Source organism: Oncorhynchus tshawytscha, linkage group LG05, assembly GCF_018296145.1.
Source record: "Oncorhynchus tshawytscha isolate Ot180627B linkage group LG05, Otsh_v2.0, whole genome shotgun sequence".
NCBI lineage: Eukaryota > Metazoa > Chordata > Actinopteri > Salmoniformes > Salmonidae > Oncorhynchus > Oncorhynchus tshawytscha.
In genome coordinates, this window is record NC_056433.1 from 88,503,694 (window position 1) to 88,522,208 (window position 18,515).

At 42.6% G+C, this 18,515-nt stretch overlaps 1 protein-coding gene across 1 annotated transcript in view; it reads left to right on the forward strand.

Moving 5' to 3' along the window:
- LOC112251669 (cyclic nucleotide-gated cation channel alpha-3-like) overlaps positions 1-17,850 on the forward strand; it is a 29,505-nt gene extending 11,655 nt beyond the window's left edge. The window contains exons 4-7 of the mRNA XM_024422630.2: positions 91-99; positions 490-591; positions 707-813; positions 15,521-17,850. Of these exons, the coding sequence (XP_024278398.2) occupies positions 91-99; positions 490-591; positions 707-813; positions 15,521-16,911 (1,609 nt within the window). The 3' untranslated portion in view covers positions 16,912-17,850. The remainder of the gene's footprint in view (positions 1-90; positions 100-489; positions 592-706; positions 814-15,520) is intronic.
- Positions 17,851-18,515: the final 665 nt, after the last annotated feature.

Consider the following 18,515-nt stretch of genomic DNA (forward strand, 5'->3'; position numbering starts at 1 on the left):
CCCGGTTCCGAGAGAGATACACGATGACTTCTTACTCCAAGCGAGCCGCAGTTTGATTTTTGTTAGATGGTCAGGAGGCCCGGAAAATAGACCTCGTAAGTATCATGGTAGTCCATGAGGTAGTCTGCCCCGAGATGTGAAGGACAAGGCACACCCGGCATCATGCTACATTAACATGAAAAATAGCTCTATTATGTTTGGATGGGTGGGAGAGTAACACTATGTGGGTGTCGGTAAGAACACACGCAGTAGACAAGGGTAAACCTTTGTACTACCAAATCCAGGGTTTTGTCACCATTGTGGCCATTGATTTTACAATGTCAAAACACACATGAACAATGTGTTCATTGTAATGAACAGTATATGAAAGATGGTGGTCATTCTGTTACTTGATCATAATTAAATACTAGCCCTTTTGTGATGACTGAACAATCTGTGAAAAATATTTTTAAAAGCTTGCTTAAAAATGAATCCGAAGTCATGTTTCAGGAAAGAGATTTGGATCATGGACCCATCAGCAGACAGATACTACAGATGGCTAACCATCATCGCAGCACCATGCTTCTACAACCTGATGATGCTAGTGACCAGGTCTGTTCTCATAGAGTACAGTTTACTTCTTCATTTAAGCTCATATATTTTTGTTGCTGAATGTTTGTTGTGTTTAATGTTGTACATTGGTTGTTGACTATTTGTCATCCCACAGGGCATGTTTTAACGAACTCCAGAGCACGTACATAACTCTGTGGATTGTCCTGGACTACACCTCAGACTTCATCTACTACACAGACACATTCGTCAGGTCTAGAACAGGTGAGGTTCTATGTTTCTACTACTCAAACATTCTAGAACAGGTGTGGTTCTACTACTCAAACATTATAGAACAGGTGAGGTTCTGTGGTTCTACTACTCAAACATTATAGAACAAGTGAGGTTCTATGGTTCTACTACTCAAACATTCTAGAACAGGTGTGGTTCTACTACTCAAACATTATAGAACAGGTGAGGTTCTGTGGTTCTACTACTCAAACATTATAGAACAAGTGAGGTTCTATGGTTCTACTACTCAAACATTCTAGAACAGGTGAGGTTCTATGGTTCTACTACTCAAACATTCTACAACAGGTGAGGTTCTACTACTCAGACTCATTCTAGAACATATGAGGTTCTACTACCCATACACATTCTAGAATATATGAGGTTTTATGGTTCTACTACTCAGACACATCGTCAGATTCAGAACAGGTGAGGTTCTGCTACTCAGACACATTGTCAGGTCTAGAACAGCTGAGGTTCTTCAACTGTATTTGATCAATTGTGATTTGTACAGGAAGAGAGGCATGGCACTGAAAAATGTTATTCATGTTTTATTAGTCACATGCTCGGTAAACAACAGGTGTAGACTAACAGTGAAATGCTGACTGAAGGGTCCTTGGTAAACAACAGGTGTAGACTAACAGTGAAATGCTGACTGAAGGGTGCTTGGTAAACAACAGGTGTAGACTAACAGTGAAATGCTGACTGAAGGGTCCTTGGTAAACAACAGGTGTAGACTAACAGTGAAATGCTGACTGATGGGTCCTTGGTAAACAACAGGTGTAGACTAACAGTGAAATGCTGACTGAAGGGTCCTTGGTAAACAACAGGTGTAGACTAACAGTGAAATGCTGACTGAAGGGTCCTTGGTAAACAACAGGTGTAGACTAACAGTGGTGCTGACTGAAGGGTGGTAAACAACAGGTGTAGACTAACAGGTGTAGACTAACAGTGAAATGCTGACTGAAGGGTCCTGGTGGTGTAGACTAACAGTGAAATGCTGACTGAAGGGTCCTTGGTAAACAACAGGTGTAGACTAACAGTGAAATGCTGACTGAAGGGTGCTTGGTAAACAACAGGTGTAGACTAACAGTGAAATGCTGACTGAAGGGTCCTTGGTAAACAACAGGTGTAGACTAACAGTGAAATGCTGACTGAAGGGTCCTTGGTAAACAACAGGTGTAGACTAACAGTGAAATGCTGACTGAAGGGTGGTAAACAACAGACTAACAGTGAAATGCTGACTGAAGGGTCCTTGGTAAACAACAGGTGTAGACTAACAGTGAAATGCTGACTGAAAAACAACAGGTGTAGACTAACAGTGAAATGCTGACTGAAGGGTCCTTGGGTGTAACTAACAGTGTGTAAGACTAAGGTGTAGACTAACAGTGAAATGCTTGACTTCCTTGGTAAACGGGCCCTTCCCAAGAATACAGTGAAATGCAATAATAGAAAAATAATAATAAATGACTGGAATGAATAACAGAAAATGAAGTAACAATAACTAACAGTGAAATGCTATATAAACACAGGTGTACCAGTACTGACTGAAGAAACAACAGTCAATGTGCAGGGTATGAGGTAATTTTGCATATTTGGAAAAAAACAAAAAAATAAATACCTTATTTACATAAGCATTTAGACCCTTTCGTATGAGACTCAAAATTGATCTCAGGTGCATCCTGTTTCCATTGATCATCCTTCAGATGTTTCTACAACTTGGTTGGAGTCCACCTGTGATAAATTCAATTGATTGAACATGATTTGGAAGGGCACACACCTGTCTATATAAGGTCCAAGAGTTGAAATTGCCTGTCACAGTAAAAAGTAAACCATGAGGTTGTAAGAATTGTTCGTAGAGCTCCGAGACAGAACCATTCTGCAGCATTGAAGGTTCTCAAGAACAAAGTGGCCTCCTTCATTCTTAAATGGAAAAAGTTTGGAACCACCAAGACTCTTCCTAGAGCTGGCCGCCCAGCCAAACTGAGCAATCGGGGGAGAATGGTCTTGTTCAGGGAGGTGACCAAGAAGCCAATGGTCACTTTAAGTGAGCTCCAGAGTTCCTCTGTGGAGATGGTTGTCCTTCTGGAAGGTTCTCCCATCTCTGCAGCACTCCACCAATCAGGCCTTTATGGTAGAGTGGCTGGACGGAAGCCACTCCTCAGTAAGAGGCACATGACAGCCCACTTGGAGTTTGCCAAAAGGCACCTAAAGGACTCTAAGAAACTCATGAGAAACAAGATTCTCTGGTCTGATGAAACCAAGATTGAACTCTTTGGCCTGAATGCCAAGCATCACGTCTGGAGGAAGCCAGGCACCATCCCTATGGTGAAGCATGGTAGTGGCAGCTTCATGGTGTGGGGATGTTTTTCAGCGGCAGGGACTGGGAGACTAGTCAGGGTCGAGGGAAAGATGAACGGAGCAAAGTAAAAAGAGATCCTTGATGAAAACCTGCTCCAGAGCGCTCAGGACCTCAGACTGGGGCAAAGGTTCACGTTCCAACAGGACAACGACCTTAAGCACACAGCCAAGACAATGCAGGAGTGTCTTCAGGATGTGTTTCTGAATGTCCTTGAGTGGCCCAGCCAGAGCCCGGACTTGAACCCGATCGAACATCTCTGGAGAAAACTGAAAATAGCTGTGCAGCGACGCTCCACATCTAACCCGACAGAGCTTGAGAGGATCTGCAGAGAAGAATGGGAGAAACTCCCCAAATACAGGTGTGCCAAACATTTAGCGTCATACCCAAGAAGACTCAAGGCTGTAATCGCTGCCAAAGGTGCTTCAACAAAGTACTGAGTAAAAGGTACATTTTCTAAAAACCCGTTTTTGCTTTGTCATTATGGGGTATTGTGATGTCATTATGGGGTATTTTGTGTAGATTGATGAGGGATATTATTATTTGTTTTAATCCATTTTAGAATAAGGCTGTGACGTAACAAAATGTGGAAAAAGTCAAGGGGTCTGAATACTTTCCGAATTCATTGTATAGGTAAAGACTAGAAAACAGGACAGATTATATCAATTCAATCACATTCATTTATAAAGCCCTTTTTACATCAGCCGATGTCACAAAGTGCTACACAGAAACCCAGCCTAAAACCCCACACAGCAAGTAATGCAGGTGTAGAAGCACGGTGTCTGGGAAAAACTCCCTAGAAAGGCCAGAACCTAGGAAGAAACCTAGAGAGGAACCAGGATATGAGGGGTGGCCAGTCCTCTTCTGGCTGTGCCGGGTGGAGATTACAACAGAACATGGACAAGATGTTTAAACGTTCATAGATGACTTGCAGGGTTAAATAATAATAATCACAGTGGTTGTAGAGGGTGCAACAGGTCAGCACCACAGCAGCATTCAGAGTTGGAGACAGCAGGTGCGTTAGAGAGAGAGAGTCGAAAACAGCAGGTCTGGGACAGGTAGCACGTCCGGTGAACAGGTCAGGGTTCCATAGCCGCAGGCAGAACAGTTGAAACTGGAGCAACAGCAAGTCCAGGTGGACTGGGGACAGCAAGTCATCAGGCCAGGTCGATGTGAGGCATGGTCCCAGGGCTCAGGTCCTCCGGGATGTGAGGGAGAGAGAGAATTAGAGGGAGCATACTTAAAATTTCACAGGACACCAGATAAGACAGGAGAAGTACTCCAGATACAACAGACTGACCCTAGCACTCCGACACATAAACTACTGCAGCATAAATACTGAAGGCTGAGACAGGAGGGGTCGGGAGACACTGTGACCCGTCCGATGATACCCCCTGACAGGGCCAAAGAGGCAGGATATAACCCCACCCGCTTTGCCAAAGCACAGCCCCCACATCACTAGAGGGATATCTTCAACCACCAACTTCCTATCCTGAGACAAGGCCGAGAATTGACCTGCAAGATCTCCCCCACGGCACGAACCCAAGGGAGGGGAAGCACCAACCGGGACAGGAAGATCACGTCAGTGACTCAACCCACTCAAGTGATGCACCACTCCTAGCGACGGCATGGAAGAGCACCAGTAAGTCTGTGACTCATTCCCTGTAATAGGGTTTGAGGCAGAGAATCCCAGTGGAGAGAGGGGAACCGGCCAGGCAGAGACAGCAAGGGTGGTTCGTCGCTCCAGTGCCTTTCCATTTACCTTCACACTCTTGGGCCAGACTACACTCAATCATAGGGCCTACTGAAGAGATGAGTCTTCAAAAAAATGTAAAAGTCGAGACAGAATCTGCATCTCTCAAACGGATAGGCAGACCATTCCATAAAAATGGAGCTCTATAGGAGAAAGCCCTGCCTCCAGCTGTTTGCTTAGAATTCTAGGGACAGTAAGGAGGCCTGCGTCTTGTGACCATAGCGATTGATTAGGTATGTATGGCAGCCGTATTTAGCACTAACTGAAGTTTATCTAGTGCTTTGTCCAGGTATCCGGAAAGTAGAGCATTGCAGTAGTCTAACCTAGAAGTGACAAAAGCATGGATTAACTTTTCTTCATCATTTCTGGACAGAAGGTTTCTGATTTTGCAATGTTACGTAGATGGAAAAAAACTGTCCTTGAAACAGTCTTGATATATTCGTCAAAAGAGAGATCAGGGTCCAGAGTAATGCCGAGGTCCTTCACAGTTTTATTTGAGACGACATCAAGATGAATTGTCAGATTCAACAGAAGATCTCTTTGTTTCTTGAACTTAGAACAAGCATCTCTGTTTTGCCCGAGTTTAAAAGTAGAGCATTTGCCGCCATCCACTTCCTTATCTCTGAAACACAGGCTTCCAGGGAGGGCAATTTTGGGGCTTCACCATGTTTCATCGAAATGTACAGCTGTGTGTCATCCGCATAGCAGTAAAAGTTAACATTATGTTTCCGAATGACATCACCAAGAGGTAAAATATATAGTGATAATAATAGTGGTCCTAAAACGGAACCTTGAGGAACACCAACATTTACAGTTGATTTGTCAGAGGACAAACCATATACAGAGACAAACTGATATCTTTCCGACAGATAAGATCTAAACCAGGCCAGAACTTGTCCGTGTCGACCGATTTGGGTTTCCAATCTCTCCAAAAGAATGTGGCGATTGATGATATCAAAAGCAGCACTAAGGTCTAGGAGCACGAGGACAGATGCAGAACCTCGGTCTAATACCATTAAAAGGTCATTTACCACCATCACAAGTGCAGTCTCAGTGCTAAGATGGGGTCTAAAACCAGACTGTATGCATTGTTAGTGTTCAGGAAGGCAGTGAGTTGCTGCGCAACAGCTTTTTCAAAACTTCTTGAGGGGAATGGGAGATTCGATATAGGCCGATTAGTTTTTAAAATATTTTCTGGGTCAAGATTTGGCTTTTTCAAGAGGCTTTATTACTGCCACTTTTAGTGAGTTTGGTACACATCCGGTGGATAGAGAGCCGTTTATTATGTTCAACATAGGAGGGCCAAGCACAGGAAGCAGCTCTTTCAGTAGTTTAGTTGGAATGGGGTCCAGTATGCAGCTTGAAGGCTTAGAGACCAAGACTACTTTCATCAATGTGTCAAGAGATACAGGATTAAAAAACTTGAGTGTCTCCCTTGATCCTAGGTCCTGGCAGTGTTGTGTAGACTCAGGACAACTGAACTTTGGAGAAATACGCAGATTTAAAGAGGAGTCCGTAATTTGCTTTCTAATAATCATGATCTTTTTGTCAAAAAAGTTCATGAATTTATCACTGCTGAAGTCAAAGCCATCCTCCCTTGGGGAATGCTGCTTTTTAGTTAGCTTTGCAACAGTATCAACATTTTTTGGGAGATTGTTCTCATTTTTCTCAATTAAGTTGGAAAAATAGGATGATCGAGCAGCAGTAAGGGCTCTTCGATACTGCACTGTATTGTCTTTCCAAGCTAGTAGGAAGACTTCCTGTTTGGTGTAGCACCATTTCAGTTCCAATTTTCTGGTAGCTTCAGAGCTCGGGTATTTTCAGTATACCAGGGAGCTAGTTTCTTATGACAAATTATTTTTGTTTTTAGGGGTGCGACTGCATCTAGGATATTACGCAAGGTTAAATTGAGTTCCTCGGTTAGGTGGTTAACTGATTTTTGTCCTCTGACCTCCTTGGGTAGGTGGAGGCAGTCTGTAAGGGCATCTAGGAATCTTTGTGTTGTCCGAGAATTTATAGCACGACTTTTGATGCTCCTTGGTTGGGGTCTGAGCAGATTATTTGTTGTGATTGCAAATGTAATAAAATGGTGGTCTGATAGGCCAGGATTATGAGGAAAAACATTAAGATCCACAACATTTATTCCACGGGACAAAACTAGGTCCAGAGTATGACTGTGACAGTGAGTAGGTCCAGGGACATGTTGGACAAAACCCACTGAGACAATGATGGCTCCGAAAGCCTTTTGGAGTGGGTCTGTGGACTTTTCCATGTGAATATTAAAGTCACCAAAAATTTGATAATTATCTGCCATGACTACAAGATCCAATAGTAATTTAGGGAACTCGTTGAGGAATGCTGTGTATTGGCCCAGGAGGCCTGTAAACAGTAGCTATAAAAAGTGATTGAGTAGGCTGCATAGATTTCATGACTAGAAGCTCAAAAGATGAAAATGCAGTCCTTTTTCTTTGCAAATTGAAATTTGCTATCATAAAATGTTAGCAACACCTCCTTTGCGGGATGCACGGGGGATATGGTCACTAGTGAAACCAGGAGATGAAGCCTCATTTAACATAGTAAATTCATCAGTCTTGAGCCATGTTTCAGTCAGGCCAATCACATAATTGTTTTTAATATGTTTCAGTCAGGCCAATCACATAATTGTTTTTAATATATATATATTTGTCCTTTATTTAACCAGGTAGGCCAGTTGAGAACAAGTTATCATTTACAACTGTGACCTGGCCAACTTTGACATCAAGATTATGATCAGTGATTAGTTTATTGACTATAACTGCCTTGGTAGTGAGGGATCTAACATTAAGTAGCCCTATTTTGAGATGTGCGGTATCACAATCTCTTTCAATAATGGCAGGAATGGAGGAGGTCTTTATTCCAGTGAGATTGCTAAGGCGAACATTGCCATGTTTAGTTTTGCCCAACCTAGATTGAGGCACAGACACTGTCTCAATGGGGATAGCTGAGCTGACTACACTGACTGTGCTAGTGGCAGACTCCACAAAGCTGGCAGGCTGGCTAACAGCCTGCTGCCTGGCCTGCACCCTATTTCATTGTGGAGCTAGAGGAGTTAGAGCCTTGTCTATGTTGGTAGATAAGATGAGAGCACCCCTCCAGCTAGGATGAAGTCTGTCACTCCTCAGCAGGCCAGGCTTGGTCCTGTTTGTGGGTGAGTCCCAGAAAGAGGGCCAATTATCTACAAATTCTATCTTTTGGGAGGGGCAGAAAACAGTTTTACAACCAGCGATTGAGTTGTGAGACTCTGCTGTAGAGCTCATCAGGGGGCTAACTGGGAGGGGGCCAGAGACAATTACTCGATGCCGACACATCTTTCTAGCTGATTTACACACTGAGGCTATGTTGCGCTTGGTGACCTCTGACTGTTTCATCCTAACATCGTTGGTGCCGACGTGGATAACAATATCTCTATACTCTCTACACTCACCAGTTTTAGCTTTAGCCAGCACCATCTTTAGATTAGCCTTAACATCGTTAGCCCTGCTTGTCTCAGTTCCCGTAACGGGAGGAGTAGAGACCAGAGAAGGCTCGGCCTCTGACTCCGACTCGTTGCTTAATGGGGAAAACCGGTTGAGCATTCCTACAGCATTTCCCTCCAGAAGCCATGAGAAAGTTGTCCGGCTGTGGGGACCGTGCGAGAAGATTTATACTAACATTACTATCTGTACTTACTGGTGGCACAGATGCTGTTTCATCCTTTCCTACACTGAAGTTACCCTTGCCTAACGATTGCGTCTGAAGCTGGGCTTGTAGCACTGCTATCCTTGCCACAAGGCGATCGTTCTCCTGTATATTATGAGTACAGCGACTGCAATTAGAAGGCATCATGTTAATGTTACTACTTAGCTTCGGCTGTTGGAGGTCCTGACGAACCACATCCAGATAAAACATCCGGGGTTGAAAAAGTTGAATGAAAAAAGTTGAGCGAGGGGAACAAATAAAAATATAAAGCGGTCATTAAAAAGTAAAAACCGTAAAGTTGGCAGGAAGCAAAACCCTCGTAAAACTGACTATCCTACCGATCCGTGATTTTGGCGATTGATTTCGTTTGCAAAATACCTCCAAACACTCTACTCAGCAAACTGGATGTAGTCTATCACAGTGCCATCCGTTTTGTCACCAAAGTCCCATATACTACCCACCACTGCAACCTGTATGCTTTTGTTGGCTGGCCCACACTACATATTCGTCGCCAAACCCACTGGCTCAAGGTCATCGAGAAGTCTTTGCTTAGGAAAAGCCCCGCCTTATCTCAGCTCACTGGTCACCATAGCAACACCCACCCATAGCATGCGCTCCAGCAGGTATATTTCACTAGTCATCCCCAAAGCCAACACTTTCTTTGGCCGCCTTTCCTTCCAGTTCTCTGCTGCCAATGACTAGATCGGATTGCAAAAATCACTGAAGCTGGAGTCTTTATATCTCCCTCTCGAACTTTAAGCATCAGCTGTCAGAGCAGCCAGTACACAGCCAATCTGTAAATGGCACACCCAACTACCTCATCCCCATTTTGTCCTCTTGCTCTTTTGCACCCCAGTATCTCTACTTCATCATCTGCACATCTATCACTCCAGTGTTAATGCTAAATTGTAATAATTTTGCCTCTATGGCCTATTTATTGCCTTACCTCCCTACTCTTCTACATTTGCACACACTGTACATATATTTTTCTATTGTGTTATTGACTGTACGTTTGTTTATGTGGAACTCTGTGTTGTTGTTTTTGTCACACTACTTTGCTTTATCTTGGCCAGGTCACAGTTGTAAATGAGAACTTGTTCTCAACTGGCCTACCTGGTTAAATAAAGGTGTTCTCAACTGGCCTACCTGGTTAAATAAAGGTGTTCTCAACTGGCCTACCTGGTTAAATAAAGGTGTTCTCAACTGGCCTACCTGGTTAAATAAAGGTGTTCTCAACTGGCCTACCTGGTTAAATAAAGGAGTTCTCAACTGGCCTACCTGGTTAAATAAAGGTGTTCTCAACTGGCCTACCTGGTTAAATAAAGGTGTTCTCAACTGGCCTACCTGGTTAAATAAAGGTGTTCTCAACTGGCCTACCTGGTTAAATAAAGGTGTTCTCAACTGGCCTGGTTAAATAAAGGTGTTCCTGGTTTAAATAAAGGTGTTCTCAACTGGCCTACCTGGTTAAATAAAGGTGTTCTCAACTGGCCTACCTGGTTAAATAAAGGTGTTCTCAACTGGCCTACCTGGTTAAATAAAGGTGTTCTCAACTGGCCTACCTGGTTAAATAAAGGTGTTCTGGCCTACCTGGTTAAATAAAGGTGTTCTCAACTGGCCTACCTGGTTAAATAAAGGTGTTCTCAACTGGCCTACCTGGTTAAATAAAGGTGTTCTCAACTAGGCCTACCTGGTTAAATAAAGGTGTTCTCAACTGGCCTACCTGGTTAAATAAAGGTGTTCTCAACTGGCCACCTGGTTAAATAAAGGTGTTCTCAACTGGCCTACCTGGTTAAATAAAGGTGTTCTCAACTGGGTTAAATAAAGGTGTTCCTACCTGGTTAAATAAAGGTGTTCTCAACTGGCCTACCTGGTTAAATAAAGGTGTTCTCAACTGGCCTACCTGGTTAAATAAAGGTGTTCTCAACTGGCCTACCTGGTTAAATAAAGGTGTTCTCAACTGGCCTACCTGGTTAAATAAAGTGTTCTCAACTGGCCTACCTGGTTAAATAAAGGTGTTCTCAACTGGCCTACCTGGTTAAATAAAGGTGTTCTCAACTGGCCTACCTGGTTAAATAAAGGTGTTCTCAACTGGCCTACCTGGTTAAATAAAGGTGTTCTCAACTGGCCTACCTGGTTAAATAAAGGTGTTCTCAACTGGCCTACCTGGTTAAATAAAGGTGTTCTCAACTGGCCTACCTGGTTAAATAAAGGTGTTCTCAACTGGCCTACCTGGTTAAATAAAGGTGTTCTCAACTGGCCACCTGGTTAAATAAAGGTGTTCTCAACTACCTACCTGGTTAAATAAAGGTGTTCTCAACTGGCCTACCTGGTTAAATAAAGGTGTTCTCAACTGGCCTACCTGGTTAAATAAAGGTGTTCTCAACTGGCCTACCTGGTTAAATAAAGGTGTTCTCAACTGGCCTACCTGGTTAAATAAAGGTGTTCTCAACTAGCCTACCTGGTTAAATAAAGGTGTTCTCAACTGGCCTACCTGGTTAAATAAAGGTGTTCTCAACTAGCCTACCTGGTTAAATAAAGGTGTTCTCAACTAGCCTACCTGGTTAAATAAAGGTGTTCTCAACTAGCCTACCTGGTTAAATAAAGGTGTTCTCAACTGGCCTACCTGGTTAAATAAAGGTGTTCTCAACTGGCCTACCTGGTTAAATAAAGGTGTTCTCAACTGGCCTACCTGGTTAAATAAAGGTGTTCTCAACTGGCCTAAATAAAGGTGTTCCTGGGTTAAATAAAGGTGTTCTCAACTGGCCTACCTGGTTAAATAAAGGTGTTCTCAACTGGCCTACCTGGTTAAATAAAGGTGTTCTCAACTGGCCTACCTGGTTAAATAAAGGTGTTCTCAACTGGGTGTTCTCAACTTGCCTACCTGGTTATATAAAGGTGTTCTCAACTAGCCACCTGGTTAAATAAAGGTGTTCTCAACTTGCCTACCTGGTTAAATAAAGGTGTTCTCAACTGGCCTACCTGGTTAAATAAAGGTGTTCTCAACTGGCCTACCTGGTTAAATAAAGGTGTTCTCAACTAGCCACCTGGTTAAATAAAGGTGTTCTCAACTAGCCTACCTGGTTAAATAAAGGTGTTCTCAACTGGCCTACCTGGTTAAATAAAGGTGTTCTCAACTGGCCTACCTGGTTAAATAAAGGTGTTCTCAACTAGCCACCTGGTTAAATAAAGGTGTTCTCAACTTGCCTACCTGGTTAAATAAAGGTGTTCTCAACTGGCCTACCTGGTTAAATAAAGGTGTTCTCAACTGGCCTACCTGGTTAAATAAAGGTGTTCTCAACTAGCCACCTGGTTAAATAAAGGTGTTCTCAACTTGCCTACCTGGTTATATAAAGGTGTTCTCAACTAGCCACCTGGTTAAATAAAGGTGTTCTCAACTTGCCTACCTGGTTAAATAAAGGTGTTCTCAACTAGCCTACCTGGTTAAATAAAGGTGAAATAAAAAAAGGAAAAAAAATCACTAAATAAATATAATACAATTAAAAAATAATAATAATACATAAATAATGTTTTTTTTTTAATTAATCAGTATATTTGAGTTTAACCATAACATTTGTTCTATCTTTTCTGGAGGATAAAACTGAAATTGTATTGTTTAAGAAAGGGCGATACTTTAAACAAAATGTCCTTTTCAATTAGTCGGAAATTAGAAGATGCAATCTGTATGAAGGCAAAAAGCCATTTAAAGGATGAGCCTTTTTTAATCCACTGGAGAACCATTTTGGGTTTCAGTATAATTTATGAGTGAAGATTTTAGTGAGGGGTTTAAAGCTTTAATATTTAATAGTTTTAGCCCCCCTAACTCATGTCCATTATATTAATAGGCATGTTTAATTTTGTCTGGCTTAGCGCCATTTGTAAGTAGGTAAACTGTGATAGGACCAAAGAGTTCATCAGTGTGATTTTCAATAAATAGACCAGTATTAACCTCTCCATGGTTGCAGAATCTTATCTATTTTTACTAACTTTCTATTGAAATTGATTGTGGTAATTTTGTGGTAATTTTTTTAGATGTGAATACCAAAAGTTTGGGGTCACTTTGAAATGGTTTTTGAAAGAAAAGCACATTTCTTTGTCCATTAAAATAACATAAAATTGATCAGTGTAGACATTGTTAATGTTGGAAATTACTATTGTAGCGAGAAACGGCTGATTTTATTAATGGAATATCTACATAGGCGTACAGAGGCCCATTAATAACAACAGCCATTACTCCCGTGTTCCAATGGCACGTTGTGTTAGCTAATCCAAGTTTATAATTTTAAAAGGCTAATTGATCATTAGAAAACCCTTTTGCAATTATGTTAGCACAGTTGAAAACTGTTGAGCTCATTAAAGAATCCATAAAACGGGCCTTCTATAGACTAGTTGAGTATCTGGAGCATCAGCATTTGAGGGTTTGATTACAGGCTCAAAATGACCAGAAACAAAGGACATTCTTCTGAAACTTGTCAGTCTATTCTTGTTCTAAGAAATTAAGGCTAATCCATGCGAGTAGTTGCCAAGAAACTGAAGATCTCTTACAACGCTATGTACTACTCCCTACACAGAACAGCGCAAACTGGCCCTAACCAGAATAGAAAGAGGAGTGGGAGGCCCCGGTGCACAACTGAGCACGATGACAAGTACATTAGAGTGTCTGGTTTGAGAAACAGACACCTCACAAGTCCTCAACTGGCAGCTTCATTAAATAGTACCCACATAACACCAGTCTCAATGTCAACAGTGAAGAGGCGACTCCGGGATGCTGGCCTTCTAGGCAGAGTTGCAAAGAAAAAGCCATATCTCAGACTGGCCAATAAAAAGAAAAGATTAAGATGGGCAAAAGAACACAGACACTGGACAGAGTAATAGTTACAGGAGAGATAAATGAGATTAGGAATTTAGCCATGACAGCAGAGTAAACACCCCTACTCTTACAATAAGTGCCATGGGATCTTTAAGACAACAGCCTACGCAGGGCAATGTCCCCAATCACTGCTGTGGGGAATTGGGATATTTTTTGGGACCAGAAGAAAGAGTGCCTCCTACTGGCCCTCCAATAACACTTCCAGCAGTATCTGGTCTCCCATCCAGGGACTGACCAGGACCAACCCTGCCTGGCTACAGAAGCAAGCCAGCAGTGGGACCCACTACTGATCCTTTTCGACTGTCCAGAGTAGACCCACTACTGATCCTTATAAACTGTAGAGAGTAGACCCACTACAGATCCTTATAAACTGTCCAGAGTAGACCCACTACTGATCCTTATAAACTGTCCAGAGTAGACCCACTACTGATCCTTATCAACTGTAGAGAGTAGACCCACTACAGATCCTTATAAACTGTAGAGAGTAGACCCACTACAGATCCTTATAAACTGTCGAGAGTAGACCCACTACTGATCCTTATCAACTGTAGAGAGTAGACCCACTACAGATCCTTATAAACTGTCCAGAGTAGACCCACTACTGATCCTTATACACTGTCCAGAGCAGACCTACTACTGATCCTTATAAACTGTCCAGAGTAGACCCACTACTGATCCGTATAAACTGTAGATAGTAGACCCACTACTGATCCATATAAACTGTAGAGAGTAGACCCACTACTGATCCTTATAAACTGTGGAGAGTACACCCACTACTGATCCTTATTAACTGTCCAGAGTAGACCCACTACTGATCCGTATAAACTGTAGATAGTAGACCCACTACTGATCCATATAAACTGTAGAGAGTAGACCCACTACTGATCCTTATTAACTGTAGAGAGTAGACCCACTACTGATCCTTATCAACTGTCCAGAGTAGACCCACTACTGATCCTTATCAACTGTCCAGAGTAGACCCACTACTGATCCTTATAGAGTGTAGAGAGTAGACCCACTACTGATCCTTATAAACTGTCCAGAGTAGACCCACTACTGATCCTTATCGCCTGTAGAGAGTAGACCCACTACTAATCCTTATAGACTGTAGAGAGTAGACCCACTACTGATCCTTATCAACTGTGGAGAGTAGACCCACTACTGATCCGTATCAACTGTGGAGAGTAGACCCACTACTGATCCGTATCAACTGTGGAGAGTAGACCCACTACTGATCCGAATGGAATGAAACATTCAAATCACAGGGCTTTTGCGCCATTATTCAAATGACATTTTCACTGCAGTTTACAGCCTAGAGTAGAATGTTGTACTCATTAGAAAACAATAATGCAGTTATTCATTGCCTTGTGGTATTGTAGGCTAGTCTTGGCAGGATCATTGTATTGTCCCTTAACAAGATCAATAGGGGAGTTTTTTGAACAGCGTGTCCTATTGTCTTCACTGTTCTTTCATACGCAATGATGCACCTGGCTTCTCCTCTGCCTATCAGCTATTCCTATTGGTTCTTGTGGATTCATATTGAAAATTGATGCAGCTTTGAATGCTTTTATGTGTGGTATGATTGCTAGTTCACCTATTGCAGATCTGTACAAACGATCCACCTACCACTATTGTCACTATGGATGGTGGATAGAAGGCAGGATAGACAGTTAGATTGGTAGACTATATTGACCTGTGGTATATAGTACGAGTTAGAGTGCAGAAAAAGCACAAACACCTTGATTATAGGGGAGGTGCACATGCAAGCAGATGAGACAATTTGGCTAGGATGGAAGAAACGATATAGTAAAACCTGCAAAAGAGGGAATTTAAACCAGGGAGAAATTTCACTACCCTCCCCTGTGCCCAATAAAAAAAGCACAACCCTCCCGAAAGCAAAAAGTAAAGTTAGACAACCCTCCCCTATTTTAGCCCCCCCACCCACCCCAGTAAATGTAGAACTGTCCCTTATTTGGTATCACTAATTTCTCTTGAATTATTTCAACAGGTTTTCTGGAACAGGGACTGCTTGTGAAAGACGACAAGAAGCTTAGAGACAAATACAAATCAACGCCACAGTTCAAATGGGACATGATTTCAATGATACCCACAGACCTGCTGTTTCTGAAAGTGGGTTTAAACTACCCCGAGCTCCGACTGAACCGACTCGCAAAGATGAACCGTCTCTTTGAGTTCTTCGACCGCACTGAAACCAGAACCAGCTTCCCCAACATTTTCCGAATCAGTAACCTGGTACTTTACATCCTGATCATCATCCACTGGAACGCCTGCATCTTCTTCGCCATCTCCAAGACCATCGGGTTCGGGTCCGACACCTGGGTGTACCCAAACATCAGTCATCCTGAGCACGGCCGCCTTGCCAGGAAGTACATCTACTGTCTCTATTGGTCGACCCTGACCCTGACCACCATCGGAGAAACCCCGCCACCAGTTAGAGACTTCGAGTACCTCTTCGTGGTCGTCGACTTCCTCATCGGTGTGCTGATTTTCGCCACCATCGTTGGTAACGTTGGTGCCATGATCTCAAACATGAACAAAACCCGTGCGGAATTCCAGGCTAAGATCGACTCCATCAAGCAATACATGCAGTTCCGTAAGGTCTCCAAGGATCTGGAGGTCAGGGTCATCAAGTGGTTCGACTACCTCTGGACGGAGAAGAAGACCTGCGATGAGAAGGAGGTGCTGAAGAACCTGCCAGACAAGCTGAAGGCCGAGATCGCCATCAACGTCCATCTGGACACCCTGAAGAAGGTGCGTATCTTCCAGGACTGTGAGGCTGGTCTTCTGATTGAGTTGGTGCTGAAGCTGCAGCCTCAGGTGTTCTCCCCAGGAGATTACATCTGTAAGAAGGGAGACATCGGCAGAGAGATGTACATCATTAAGGAAGGGAAGCTGGCTGTGGTGGCAGACGACGGGGTGACACAGTTCGTGGTGCTCAGCGATGGAGCGTACTTCGGAGAGATCAGTATCCTGGGCATCAAGGGTTCCAAGGCTGGCAACAGGAGAACGGCCAACATCAGGAGCATAGGTTATTCTGACCTCTTCGCCCTGTCGAAAGACGATCTCATGGAGTCCCTCACTGAGTACCCCGACGCCAAGAAGGCTCTGGAAGAAAAGGGAAAGGCTATGCTGATGAAAGACAACATGATCGATGAGGACGTCGCTAACGCGGGCGCCGACCCTAAGGACATGGAGGAAAAGATCCAAAGGTTGGAGAGTAATATCGAAATCATCAAGACTAAGTTGGCCAAGATCATGGCTGAGTTCACGTCCAGCCAGAGCAAGATCAAACAGAGGATCACCAACATAGAGTCAACAGTCAAGTCAGTCCGGCCCGAGGATATATCTGAGGTGGTGGCCGACAACAAGACTCCTTAGTCCCACAATGCAACGTATTTACCCAGAGACTTTTTCTATTGAACCTTTATATTGACAGGGAGCCATTCTGAGATCAATGTCTCTTTTAATAATGATGAGCATGTAAAAAACATACACACCAATACATAAAAAGCGAAACACAATTATAGAAAACAAACACATTATTCAGAAATGCCTTAGAGGCACCAACTCATCACATTTTAGAGAGTTTGGGAGATTATTATATTCCACAAATAAGGTGTAAAAAAACTAAAGCAGATTTACCTAACTCAGTGGAGATCAAAGGGATTGGGTCTGGTATCTCGTTTGTCTGTAGGTTAACAATTAAGTAAGGTACTGCGGAAGTGCAATGCATCGATCTACGAGATTTCAAAAGAAAGCCAGCCTACTTTAAGATGATTGTAAACTTCAAACATTTTTCGGAATATTTTTGGAGGCCATATTGCAGTGTAATTCTGCAAGCGAAGGTTGCTGTAAAAATGTTCCATTTAAAATGAGGAACGTTTTGTTATCTGGGGGAGTTTTGATTGGCAGTGCCACCTAGCAGACAATTTTTTTAATCCTCCAATCAGAGCGCAGATATTGGTCATATGATTAGTCTGCCATTCTAAACTATTTTGGAAAACATGTAAGTTTTTGAGCTGAAGTGAAAGAAAATTAACTCCTGTTCTGAAGTGAAATGTTTCCTCACTGCAATATTTGATCATGATACGCTAATACATGCATACTGTGTTAATTTTGTCATGTTTAACTAACAAAAATACCCACGGTGGGATGCATGCTAATCGATTAGCAATTCAATTTAAAGTCAATGGGACAAACTGGCTAAATTACCTAGCTACCAAGCCATATTCTCCACATTTGGGTTGGCAGATAGCCTAATGGTTAGAGCATTGGGTTACTAACCATAAGGTTGCTGGATCAAATCCCCAAGCTGACAATGTAAAAATCTGTTGTTCTGCCCCTGAACAAGGCAGTTTACCCACTGTTCCCTGGTAGGCTATCATTGTAAATAAGAATTTGTTCTGACTTGCCTAGTTAAATAAAAGTAAAAACAATAGATTGTTAGCTAGCTATAGCCATTTACATTTCATATTTTGTATGTTTAGCTAGCTGGCTAGCTAGCTTAATCCCATTCACATCTTTCTAGTTTCTGAAGTTATGAGATTGCTAAATGTAGAGATCTTTATGTCTGCACTGCCATTGACTTGACTGGCAGCAGGTTGAGCTCTTTATTTCTTGTTTGTTAGCTGATCAATATCAGTATGGCTCTGGCAGATATAGTAGATTAGTAAATAAATTGTTCTTCATATGAAGTCCATTATTCATGTCCGTGTTGCAATACATTGTTTCTTTGATCACATCAGATATCATCCTCAGAATATCCAAAATACAACAGCCACAGGACAACTTTGTTAGGAAGTCGTAAAGGACCATTCGCCGAAACTGAAAAGATATAGCTAGCTAACAACCTCCTTTTCCACATGGAAAAGATGGTGTACAAAGACTTGCTAGCTACGTTAGCTAGTTAGCTGGGGTTTTCCACAAGGAATCTGCCTCCAGAGAAAAAAAAAATGCTTCTCCCAAGTAGGTGTGACCCTGAC